Source organism: Juglans regia, chromosome 8, assembly GCF_001411555.2.
Source record: "Juglans regia cultivar Chandler chromosome 8, Walnut 2.0, whole genome shotgun sequence".
Taxonomy (NCBI): domain Eukaryota; kingdom Viridiplantae; phylum Streptophyta; class Magnoliopsida; order Fagales; family Juglandaceae; genus Juglans; species Juglans regia.
Window position 1 is genome coordinate 23,089,509 of NC_049908.1, and position 13,958 is coordinate 23,103,466.

Here is a 13,958-nt window from a genome sequence, read left to right on the forward strand (position 1 = left end):
AAGAAACTAATTGAGAGGAAAGTTTAATAAAATGTGTGAGCCCAATTTTAAATGACATGTTAAATAATGAGAAGTGTTCTATGCTACATTCTCATTTTTTATAAATTTTTTTTATTATTATTTTTGGATCCTTATTTAATTTTAATGGATAATGTCATCTTATTATAGTAGGCAGATAAAAGCGAGATGAGAGTGTAGTGTGTAGAAATTTTTGTAAAAAATTATTCTATTCTTAAGTCAGTATGTAGAGCATATAATTAATCTACGTCATTTAAATGGTAAGATTCATAATATAATTAATCTCACTTGATTGGCTTAATAATAGAATCTTTAAATAAATAAATTATGTTAAAGATGAAAAATATTATACGTTTGAGAAGAGATTGAATATATATATATATATATATATATATATATCTATATAAAACACTCTCATAGTCATGCCACTCATCCAAGGATGCTTGACAGAGCGATGCTGCGAATGCAAAGCACGAAACATGCCTTCGTAGATCCAAAGAAAAGTCAATCGCAAGGCAAAAGCCCACATCTTGCGTCTCTTCCGGTGCCCAGCTATCGAATCTGACATTCATGGGCCCTTTTATGTTATATTTATATTACATATTTAAGAAGTTTTCATTAAATAATAAACAAAATAATAGAAATGGCTTATTAAAAATCATAATCCTTCTAAAAAGTCCAACATTATAAGCAATTTAATTACTACAAGTTTTGTAACCAACTAAGATTGGTAGCCTTTATTTAATTGTCTCACTCTTTCAATTGCCACCTCAATGTCATGAGTCCTATCTCAAGAAGAAGAACCAATTAATTATTAGAAGAATCCAAAAAACTATTGGACATGTGACTTGATGCATTGTTTATTTACTTTGATAAAAGTGTGAGGTGAAGAAGATTAGGGTTGGTATTTTTGGATTAATCTGGGTGGATAATTTTTTAGAATCTGGATTCTTATCCGATTATGGTTGGATATTCAAATCCAGATCCGGATCCAGTTGCACACTCCTAATATTTTGTACATTTTTTAGCTTTTACAATTCGTTTTTTAAGACGAATTTGAGCTATATGCTAATCCTAACTCCATCAAGAGTGTGACGGTGCTAAACAAGTGGATACGTATAAATAATGGACATTAGTATCATTTCATTTACATCATATCTATGGAGACTCGAACTTATCATAACATGTCAATCTTTTAGCATAGAACTTAAAAGTTTTTAGTGATGGCCGCATTATTGATTTTGATCGCTTATAAAATGACTCGAATTTTCATTTTAGTATCAATTAAATTTCTAGTTTCTTCGTGAAGTCAATCTAATTCAAAGATAAGGTTACGTTTGGGTAATGAGGTGATCTCAGATGATCTGTGAAAAAGTAATGATAAAATATTGAATAATAGTAAAAAATAGATAAAAAGTAATGATAAAATATTGAATAGTAGTGGAGTATAGCCTTAGAGAAAGTGTTTTGGCCAACCCAACTAAAATTATATTGGATATTGTCATCCATGTTTAGTTACATGAATAAGTTCTAATTACACTCTTCATGTAATTTTCATGCGGTGATCGCATGCTTGTGTGACAGATTGAAAAAGATTAGCTCAAGATATTCTCAGAAAATTCTTTATCCGTTTGACGAGGAAACACTAGAGCTTATTCCAAGCTTTCATAATCAAGAAAATGGCATATTCAACTCCACCATATATAATTTGTATTCAATTTGACATAATTGATGACGAAAAAGAGGCAATTAATTACTTGAAGTAGTTGACCACGATGTTTTATTTATAATATTGAAAGAGAGGTTGGATAAGAACATGTCATGCATATTGCTTTGGATAAAAGGACTTGAAGAAATTTTTTAAATTTTTTGTTAATGTTTCTCTATAAACTTATGTTTAGAGCCAGTTTGGATTGAGAGATGAGTTGAGATCATCTCAATTCATTTCATTACTATTCACTACTATTCACAAATTTTAACTCATGACAAATTTCATTATTATTCACAAACAATCTCAACTCATCTCGTCACATCTTTCAATCCAAACGGGTTAACTTTTAGTGTTCATATATTGTACTACTTATTAATAATTGTTCTTGAAAATCTCAATTTTTGTTTTCAAATTTGCGAATATATAATATTTGTATATTGCATGCAATCGCATGTTTGGTTACAAAGGTGAAATAAAATCATCTTATCTCATTTCATATATATAATTTCAATGAATAATCTCACTACATACTTTTCTGTCATCCTCTTATAGTTCGTGTACTTTCCTTTCTTCTCCCAACATGCGCATCACCCGTGGTCCTTAGACAACAAATTATTTCCCACTCTTTTGTTACTACAAGAAAATTTCTATTTGCAAGTTTGTTTATTATATATATTATTGATGTAGAAACTTACACATATTAAACACCAATATGTAGCATACAACACTATTCCGGCCACCGCCCGCAATGAGGGGTTGGCTATGATCCACCCCCTTATAAGGGTTTTGCAAGTGACCACTGTGCCGGCCACCACCCATCTCCTCATTTTTTTAGATTTCTCTATTTTTAAGAACTCACAAATTAGTTTATGAGAAAAGGTTGAGTACTTATCAACAAAAACTTAAATGAGGCAACAGTTAAAAGAAAGAATAATATTATGAGATTACCAACTTTGTTTTATGCGGGTTAAACACAGCAAATTGAGCAAAAATTGTAATATATAAATTGGAAATGAAAAAAATGGTGTTAAACTGATTATTAATGATGGGTTTAAATTATATTAAACAAAAAAAAATAATATAGAGATGGATAGCACTAATCTCATTACTTTGTAATTTTCATATCCTTGTGTGACAAATTCTTAATTTCTTGTTTAAATCTGTTTGGAGGAAACTCTAGATGCCCATGATAGATCGAGATAGATTAGCTCAAGATATTCTCAGAATGATCGTAAATGATGAATTTTCTTTAGGGGTCTTGAATTTCATATTATAAATCTAAAATAAAAATTATGGTTCTAACAATTGACTGCAAATAAAAATTTAAATCACCAGATTCCTTTACAAAAGCATGCCTTGTGTTGTACCATACATATATATATATATATATATTCATGCAAAACAATTATAATATAATTGAAAGTTCATATAAAAATGTATACACCATTGCAGCGAATCTTACCGACAGGAACAATGTTAATTGCGGCAATTTTTGACAACACTAGAAATAATAAGAAGCTATTTACGGCGATTTTTGCATATTAGCGACGAAATAAAACGCTGTAAATACTTTTTTGCATGCTGAAGCCAAAGATATTTGTGGCGTATTTTTAGAATAATTGCAGCAAAAAAAATCGCTGCAAATAAAAAATATTTACGACGATTTTTGAGTTTCGCTGGCTAAAATTTTAAATGAATTAACAATTACAACGAAACTACGACTCAGTATAAATCGTTACAAAAGGTTATATGCAACGAGTTATGAGATTATTTGCGGCGAATTTAAACGCCACAAAACGCGGTTTTTCTTGTAGTGACGTAACACCACACATGACTTCACACCTAATTCCCAGATCTCTATTTAGGCCGTTGATTGTGGTGCATGTGCCTACCTATTAGGCAGTGGCTCCATGTCGACTATTCACATCTTCTTATTATAAGAAGCAGTTTTCTATTCTATCTTTCGTCGGATGCGAATATTTGTCCTTACTTTCTTTTCTACAGATATTTGTAATTATTATCATTTTCTTAAGGTTCCGTTTGGATTGAGAGGGACTCTATCTAATCTCATCATTATAATTTTTATAAATTTACGTACAAAATATAATAAATAATTTAATTTTTTTAAATTTTAAAATAATAATATTATTAAAATATAATATTCTAATAATATTTTATTTAATTTTCAACTTTCATATCAAGTCATCTATTTATCTCAACTCACTATTCAAATTTAACCATTCTTAGTATGAGTAGTATATATAGAGCTTTCTAGGCCTTCATCCTACTAACGTCTCTCGAAGTAAATTAAGAAAAATGCTAATCATTATTTTTTTATCATCTTTCAGTCATTCGATTTCACATCACAAAATAATAATAATAAAACAATAATTAAAAATATAATGATTAGTATTACTAATAATAGTCTAATAGAGCATTGCTTTGGAACGGCGCCCCTAGATGCGTTATCACTGGGTGTACCTGTGACTTGGAAAACTTAAGGTGAGCTTGGATCCTCGACTTATTTCAACTTATTATTATAATTTTTTTTAAATTTCAACACAAAATATCATAAACAATTCAACTTTTTAAATCTCAAAATAATAATAATATTAAAATATAATATTCTAATAATATTTTATCATCTCAACTCAACTTATAAACTCAACTCATCCAAACACGTTATTCACTTTTTTTTAATAAAGGAATAAAATGATATTACCAGAAAACTCACCCTACACTAGGTCAAAAGTCGTGGTTCTATCGTCCAGGTTTTGAATCTCTCACGCTCAATTAAGTAGGACCATGAAAATCTTCTTATGCCGCAGTTTAGCCGTAGGTTAGATTTTATGCTACCGTTGTGATTATTTTATCTCTTTTCTACAGTCATTCTCTGGTTTGGGAAGTTGCTGCCACTGGCGTGAAGAAGCAAATGCCATGAATAATTTGTTGCTGCCATAAACACAGTGATTTTGTCTTGAAGAAGGTGCTTATGTAGGAAGTTCATTTGTGTTAAGCTCAAAAATAAATTAAACGATGTCTTTGAGCTGTCACAACCTAATATTGCTTGTTTTGTGTGATAGTTTTGTTGAGAGTTTTGTGTAGTGTTCTAACAGCGGTAGATCAAACAAGAACTTGATGAGTGAAATTTGCTGACTAACATGAATTGATTAGATGGACAAGATGAAGATTTGGGAACCATTTTATAGGTGGATAACGAAGGAGATGGAGTATATATGGACAACATGAAATCGTACCAGAAGCTCAAATAAAGGTTGTGGAGAAGGACGAGGCTAATGAGATTGAAAACGAGAATGCCTTCCACAATAATTCTACTCTTGAAGAACCCAAGTTCAGAATGATTTTTAATACTAACATGGATCTCCAAGCTTATTACAAGAAACATGGGAAGCAGTAGGGTTTGGGATCAACACTCAAAGAGTCAAGAAGGATGTGGGTGGTATTGTTAAATACTTTATTCTAGGATGTGCTCGTGGCAGTAAGGCACATAATCGCACACATGATGTTTCTAAAGCCAAGTCCGACCAATAAGATGGAATGCAAGCTAGCTACAATCTTGGAGTGCAGCCTGAAGCCAAGACACAAGGATAGATTACTTACAATCTTGGAGATTCTCCTGCAATCACTTGGCAAGGGCTCTTTCTTCACTCTTTTTGAAGTTCTTTCTTTTTAACTCACTCAATAGCTCTTGTAAGTGGTGTGAGGTGAAGTGAGGTAGGTTGGGCCTAGTATGTGAGATTCTATTTGGGCCTTGGGCCCATTCGGATTTGGGCCTAACCTTGCCCCTTTTCTCTTAGGCCTATCATCCTAAGTAGGTTGGGTCCTTTATTTTTTCATGTTTCTAGCTCATTTTTCCTAACTAAATTCCTCAAGGTAGTTTGGGTTTCATCCTTTTTAAGTTCTTAAAGATAGTAATTCCCATAACAAGATCCATTATCCATAGGGTCTTTTGGTAGACTTGATGGGGCGGTGGTTATGGGAGAGTTTAGATGTATCACTTCATTACTGATTGAATTTTGATTCATTGGTATTGTTTTTTACTTGGGTAGTGCTAAAGCTCCCGCTGGGGGGTGCAGCATGTATTTACTATTTACTATTTATATGTATTTTTTTTCAAGTTATTTTTTATATATATTTTTTCAATATTTTTAAAATATAAAATAAATTTAGAACATAATTAAAAATACTTTCTTAATCAAAAAGTAAAAAAAAAAAACAATTATTAAAAAATATTTCCTTAATCACGAAGTAAAATAAAAAATTATAAAAAAATATTTTTTTATTTTATTTCATAATTAAGAAAATATTGTTTAATAATATTATGGATATTATTCATATAGGATGATGCTAGAGCCACCGCTGGGACTTCCGCTTGCTCTAATATAGTGTTTTTTCATGTGTTTTCTTAAGTTATTTTTTATATAGATGTTTTTAATACTTTTTAATATTTTTAAAAAATAAAATAAATTTAAACATCATTAAAAAATACTTTCTAAACCAGAAAGTAAAAAAAATTATTTAAAAATACTTCATTAATCACGAAGTAAAATAAAAAATATTAAAAAATATTTTAATATTTTACTTCGTGATTAAGAAAGTATTTTTTAATAATTTAATAAATTTTTTATTTTTTTAAAATATTTAAAATTATTAAAAAAATCTATATAAAACAAAAAATAAAAAAAAAATAAAAAAAACACATAAAAAATACAAGAGCCCGGCCCCAGCGAGAGTTCTAGCATTATTCTTTTTACTTATATCAGTAGTCAAAGTTTGACAACGTCCACCCTTGAAGTCAGATAATTAAAAGTCACACCATACCAAAATTGATTACGTTGATCGAGTTACATGATTCGAAAAAAAGTACTTAAATAATACCAACAAATAGCAAATAATAGTGTAATCAATTGGTAATCTATCTTCCTTTCTCTTTTGGAGTTCATTCTCCTTCCTTCTTATCTCGTTCTTTCTTTACAGCAGTTCACGCTCTGTCAACAATCCATTCTCTCTCTTTTCAGCTGCTCCCTCCCATCCTTTTACTGAGAAGAAACACTAATCTGAAAGATGGAAGATCATGAGGAAGGAAACCAAGTCGTAATTCCAAGGGTGAAACTGGGCAATCAAGGCTTTGAGGTACGTAACTCTAATGAATTCCATTCCTTCAATAAACATTTCAATCTTTACAAGAAACTTCCTAAACTCACTATCCAAACCGTACCTAAATTATCTCATCTCATATAAACATGAAAAAATAATAATATTTTTTATTATTAGAATATATATTAAAAAATTGAGTTTTGCTACTCATCATCCCATACATCATACTTTTTGTATTTTATTGTATTTTGTATTTTTAATCTTTTTTAGTTTTATTTTTCTTAAACTAATTGAATTCTTCTATTTATCATTCATATACCACATATTTGATAAGAAAAAAAATAAAAAATTAGAAAAAGTGTGGTGTGTGGTGTAAGGGAATAATAAATAGAATTTTTGAAAAAAATTATATTCTAATAATTATTTATTCAACTTTTAACTTTTATCTCATCTCATCTGTATAACCAAACGAAACCTATATTATATGTGTCAAGAACAAGATAGACGCAATTCGATCGATTCCCTTGAGATGTACAAATGTGTGGGGGAGAAAGGATCAGTTTCAGTGATTTGGAGCTTTGTGGTGTTATTTTTGTAAATATTAAGTTCTAGTAGATTGTACGGTATTATTTATAAGAGGAAAATTGACGATCCACATCATCATTTCATTTTCATTGTACCATATAAGATATTATATATTTATTATTATTAAATAATTTTTTATTAGATTATTTTTTATCATTTAATGAGGATAAATATAGCATATCTTATATAATGAGATAAAAATAAAATAATAGTGTGGTATATAACATTACTTTATAAAAGATTGTGAGGACTAACATTCGCATTTGGATAAGTATTTTTTTTTTTTAATTTTAGTTAAAAATCATCTTTTTTAAATTTATTCCTATTCATCTTTCTAAAACCTTTTACATCTCACTCCTTATTTTTTGTTCTATTCTATTAAAATAATATTTCTCTATTATTTCTTTATTATTTTTTTCTACTCATTTCTTTGTATATTTTTAACTACTCATTTTTTTTTTATCTTTTGAGAAATAGCAGAAGAAATTTTTTTATTTTTTTTACGTAAATTATTTAATTATTTGTTGTACCCATTTTTTCGATTTTTTTTCTCTAATGATTTTTTTAAAACTACTTGTCTCTCTAAATGATAATATTTTCAAAATGCTTTCATAACAATAATATTTTAAAAATAAATCATATTTTCACAAATGGTCAATTTAAAAAAAAAAAAAATGGATCATCTCAAAGGTGACATTTTTTTCAAATTTCAGCTATAAGAAATATGAGCATAAGAGAAAATGTAGATGATTAGAAAAAGAATTTCTTTTATTGATTAGAATGGAATATTTATAAAAAAAAAATGATTTAGAAATAAACAGTAACCCTCCATATTTAGAAAGCCACTGTTCAAAACCTACAACTTTTCCCCTAAATTAGTCAGTCGGATGGAGAAGGGTTAAAAAGTTAAAAAAACAAATTTAAAATTTAGGGAATGAGATGTTATGCTCAACCGGATGTGGATGCTCTAAGACTCTAAAGTTATGTAGTGACTATCCACTGAAGAGTGCACCATATAAGCTCCACACCACCGAGACAACAATATCTGTTTGGTGAGTGAAGTAGTCTAATATTATTTTATTATTATTTATTATTATTTATAAATAGTTCACTACTATTCATAAATTATTTACTATCTTTTCACTATTATTCACATATTATCTGAGATCACATGTACATCTAAACGTAGCCTTAATTAGTAAGAAAAGTTTAAAATTAAGGTCATATTTGAGAAGTGAGATGTTCTCTTCTCATATTAAAATTTCTCATAATTCTTTTCTCAAATATCACTCAAATACAAAACATTTTCAATTTTAAATATTCAAAATTTTCATTTAATTATTACCTAATCATTACAACTTTTTTAAACTCTCAAACAAAACACGAAAAATAATACAAATTTTTCAAATTTCAAAATAAAAATAATATTCAAAATTTATATTCAAACAATTTTTTCTTTTTTACTTTATAATATTTTTTTTTCTTCTTATTAAAAATCTAATAAAATATCTTAATTCAAACTATTCACACTTGTCAAATCTCATTACCTAAACATGCCCTAAATCTCTTGCCAAATAATTTGGATACAAAAATCATCTCAACATATCTCATCTCATCTTATTTCATTATTACAATTTTCACAAATTCTTATATAAAATATAATAAACAATTCTAATTTCTTAAATTTTAAAATAATAATAATATTAAAAGAAATATTCTAATAATATTTTATTCAACTTTTATCTAAAATCATCTCATTTCGTACAAACCCCACCAAATCCTTCCAAGCTATCGATGCGGAGAGCGTGTCCTCCACATTGACTTGTATTCTTTATAGTTCTAGGTCCAATTCAGAATAAGTTTCTAGAGAGACGCTAAAATAATCCGTTCATGGGATGTGATTGCAATCATGATGTCTTCTAAATTCAATAGCCCTTCAAGAACTTCCTACTGCAGGCTGCAGCAGGAGTTCCATCATCTCTAAGGAAGGCCATTCTGTGTTCATACTCATAGAATGAGCAGGTAATGGCTTCTTTAGGTGGTTTTAAATTGGATCAACCTCAAAGAAAAGATATGATTTTAGTAACTGATGATAATTTCATGTTAAGAAAATAATACAAATAATTAAATTTATCTCTTTTTATTACTTTAAATTTTTTAAACAAGTGGTGACATTCTATAAAAATGATCTTTGTGAGAACCCACTGATTGTAACCATGAAATAAGTTGTAACCATGAAAGCCTAATGTTCAAGATGCATAGGTCCCAAGGTTTTAAACCATACTTTTCTCAAAAAAATACATTGTTTTGTGCTGTGTTTTCACTCCAGTTCCCTTCTTTCTGTTAACTTTACCTTGTTCATTTCTTTCAGATTCTAATCTTCCTTTCCTCTTCCTAGGTCTCAAAGTTGGGATTTGGATGTCTGACCCTGAGCGGATTCTACAATTCTCCTCTATCTGATGACGATGGAATCTCTGTAATACAGCATGCTTTCAATAAGGGAATCACTTTCTTTGATACATCTGACATCTATGGGCCCCATACTAACAAAATTATGCTTGGGAAGGTGCACATTGCAAATTTGAACCTCCACTTGTAAATATAAACATGCATAATTTTCCATATGTTATGGCTGTTTGCAAACTTAAAAGGATACATCTTTCAGGCCTTGAAGCAGTTGCCAAGAGAGAAAATTCAAATAGCCACCAAATTTGGGGTCCAAGTATTGAACTTTCCTCATATGATAGTGAACGGTACCCCCGAGTATGTTCGCTCATGCTGTGAGGCTAGCTTGAAGCGTCTTGATGTGGAATACATTGATCTGTATTATCAGCATCGGGTGGACACTAAAACACCCATAGAAGAAACTGTAAGTGCTTTCTCTTTTCTCTTTCAGCTAGCCAGCTAAATGCCTGCAATTGGTAATCTTTTGATTTATTTATTATTATTATTTTTTTTTGCAGTTTGAAATGATAAAGGTTTTAAGAAAGTTCAGTATTTCATTGTGGTGATGGTGGGATCTGTTAAGATAAAATATAAATGATTAAGGTGTTGTTTGGATAGTGAGTTTAGATGAGATGAGTTGAGATAAAAGTTGAAAGTTAAATAAAATATCGTTAGAATATTATTTTTTAATATTAATTTGAATTGTTTATTAAATTTTGTTTGAAAATTTGAGAAAATTGTAATAATGAAATGACAGGAGATAAGAAACACTTTCACTATCCAAACAGCGCCTAAATCCACCTATTCCCATCAATTTAAACTTTTAGGACAAGTATTGATTTTACATGATATCAGAGTAAATGTTCTGAATTCTAATCCTGACTTTAGGTAGGTCGGAAAACTGATTAGATAGATATTATTGTTTTGTAGATAGGTGAACTTGAGAAACTGGTACAAGAGGGAAAAGTCAAGTATATTGGTCTATCTGAAGCCAGCCCAGACACAATAAGGAGAGCACATGCCATACATCCCATCACAGCTGTGCAAATGGAGTGGTCTATCTGGACTCGTGATATTGAGGGAGAGATAATACCACTTTGCAGGTTTGTTCAATTTTGAGCCAAAGTATTAATGAAAACTAGTTGCAGATGCAATGTCTGGAAATAAATTGTGTCCAAAATCTCCATCACAAGGAGTCTGAAATGCAAGAAGTTCTTATGAAAATTTGAAGTTTGAGGTGCTTAGTTGTTCTTTTATTTCTGTGTATTTAATCATCTATCCAAAAGTATGAGCATTCTCCTCTTGATTCTTTTGTGCATGCAGGGAACTTGGAATTGGAATAGTTCCATTTAGTCCTCTAGGTCGTGGTTTTTTTGCTGGCAAAGGAGTCGTGGAAAGTCTGGCCACAAATAGCTCCTTGGTATATGTTTCCCCCATAATTTCCCAACCCATATATAGGTCTCCAATAAACCGTATGAATACTTCTTTAGGCAACTATGATATAAATTCTTCTCTCAGCTGTGCTTCACTGTTTAAAAAAATATGGAAAATGCTTAAGTTACTGATAGTTTGTCCCGAGAGATTCTACCTATTCGTTTTTTGTAGGGTTAATTACACTTTACTCTCTTGAACTTTCACTCAATTTATAATATGCTTCTGAAACTAATAATTGCATTAAAGTGGATCCTCGAACTTTCAAAACTTCTCAATCCTCTATTTCGTCTACCAGCAGTGTCAAATCTAACAGAAATTCACTGTAAATATGTAATTTTTATTTTATTTATTATCATTGACCATATAAAATATAAAATAATATATGTTATCAATTAATAATAAATCATTAATTTTTAACCATATATAAAATTATTTTATACCTAAGTTGAAAGTAAGTATGAATAATCTATGTACACATTAATGAAATTATTTGATATTCATTAACCATATATAAATTAATAAAAAAATTATTTAATGATTTATAATTTATTATTAATTGATAGTATATATTATTTTATATTTTATATAGTCAATGATAATAAAGTAGATAAAAATTATATCTTTATAGTGAATGTTATACACATGAGCAGCACGTGCAGTGAATTTCTATTAGATTTAAAGCTGCTGGTAGATGAAAGGGGGGATTGGAAAGTTTTGAAAGTTCAAGGGTCCACCTTGATGTAATTATTAGTTTTAGACACACATTGTAAATTGAGTAAAAGTTCGATAAAGTAAAGTCTAAAATTTGCTTATGCTAAAATACTATGCCCTTTCCAAATGTGTAGTGCTGCTTCCCTTTTAATCTACCTGCAACATATGTAATAAGATAACTGCATTTCATAGAGGACATCAACTTAGATTGAAACCAAGGAAAACTGTTGGACGTAATTCGATCCATGTGCCTAAATGGTCCGTTTGGCAACACGACTGTTCTCAAGTATTCTTAGATATTTCATTCTCAAACACAAAACACTTTTCAATTTTAAATTTGCAACTTTTTTATCTAATCATTATCTAATTATTACAATTTTTACAAGTTTCAAAACAAAACACAAAAGTGAATACAATTTTTTCAAACTTCAAATAAAAAATAATATTAAACAATTTCTCTATCATTTACCAAAAATAGTACTAAACCATTTCTCTCTCATTTGCTAACTTTTTCTCTCTTCTTTTCCAAAATCCAATAAAATATCTTAATTCAGACAATGTCACTACTATTCATAAAATTGAAGAAAAAGTTGGATAGTGAGATGGGATGAGATGGTTTTCGATAAAAGTTGAAAATTGAAGAAAATATTGTTAGAATATTATTTTTTAATATTATTATTATTGTTTTGGGATTTGAAAAAGTTGAATTGTTTATTATATTTTGTATAAAAATTTGAAAAAGTTGTAATGATGATATGAGTTGAAACTGTTTGTATCCAAATGGGGCCAAAATACTCCTAGTGTCCAGGCGAGTATATTTAGCTTAGGAAAATTAAATTAGGACAGATGCACACATATTTTGTTTTGCCTCGTTTTTTATTTTGAGATCCAAGTCTTCAATTCTTTTTTTAACTTTCAGTTTTTGGCCCATTCAAATCCAAGGCATCAGTTTGTCTCCTCTCGATCTAGACCTTCTTTCTTAATGAATTTGATTGCATTTTCCTTGGGGGTCTATCTTTCAAGAAATAATCAGTTGAAACATTCTAACTTCTGCTTGTGTGTGATATCCTATTTTTCTTTTCATCAAGAAAGAATACTATATCTTCATGTTCTCAAGAATTTAGATGATCTAGAATCCAGACTCATTTTATATATAATGCAATTTCTCCATGAACTTTGATATTAATGCTTGCTTATTATTTATTCACCTTGAAAAAAATGTCAAAACAAGTTGAGACAGCTTTCATCTGCATTTGCTCACTGTTAATTTAATTCCCTTGATGTTTTATATATAGGGACAACTAAGATCAAGAACTTGGATAGCAACATTGGCTCTTTGAAAATGAGACTTAGAGAAGAAGACCTGAAAGAGATATCTGATGCTGTACCCATCGAAGAAGTGGCTGGCAGTAGAAGCTATCAAAACATGGATCATTTTCAATGGAAGTTTGCTAACACTCCTCCAAAGAATTAGAGCTGTCTATCAGGAAGTATTGTTTATTGAGATCCCTAATAAATGACTTGATTTGCAGTTTTTGTATATTCCAAAATATGGAGGGAAATAGAAGAAATCTATCATATACTTGTCTTATCGCTTGCGTCTAGGAGTGTAAACGAGTTGAGTTTGATGGTCGAGCCTTATTTGTTTAATTTTTGCTTGAAATGAGTTGGGCTCGAGCTTTTCATCAAATTAGAATTTATGTTTTTTTCTTTAAGAAACGAGATCACATGTTCAAGAGTGATCTCTTCCCAATTTTATTCAATAATTAGAATTTATGTTCTCAAACATATCATTTAATATTTAAGCGAGTTTGAATTAGTTCACAAGCTATTTCATTTAGATAAAATATATTATTTATATTGTGTTGAGTAGATTCGACAAGTCTCTGGCAGTGAGGGTGGAGCGCCACTCGAAACCTTCGAAATATGGAACGTC

General features: G+C 29.6%; 1 protein-coding gene across 1 annotated transcript; it reads left to right on the plus strand.

Annotated features, from left to right (window-relative positions):
* Positions 1 to 6,736: 6,736 nt before the first annotated feature.
* Positions 6,737 to 13,488, plus strand: LOC108987452 (probable aldo-keto reductase 1). The gene is made up of 6 exons (XM_035693509.1): positions 6,737 to 6,883; positions 9,831 to 9,998; positions 10,098 to 10,301; positions 10,808 to 10,980; positions 11,201 to 11,297; positions 13,318 to 13,488. Exons 1-6 carry the CDS (start codon positions 6,815 to 6,817, stop codon positions 13,360 to 13,362), a joined length of 756 nt encoding a protein of 251 aa, XP_035549402.1. The 5' UTR covers positions 6,737 to 6,814; the 3' UTR covers positions 13,363 to 13,488.
* Positions 13,489 to 13,958: the final 470 nt, after the last annotated feature.

Bases quoted from the DNA above. Each gene is read 5' to 3' on its own strand.
- LOC108987452 (XM_035693509.1), top strand. From the start codon at position 6,815: ATGGAAGATCATGAGGAAGGAAACCAAGTCGTAATTCCAAGGGTGAAA. The intron at 6,884-9,830 runs GTACGTAACTCT...TCCTCTTCCTAG, and splicing joins TGGGCAATCAAGGCTTTGAG to GTCTCAAAGTTGGGATTTGG. The intron at 9,999-10,097 runs GTGCACATTGCA...TACATCTTTCAG, and splicing joins ACAAAATTATGCTTGGGAAG to GCCTTGAAGCAGTTGCCAAG.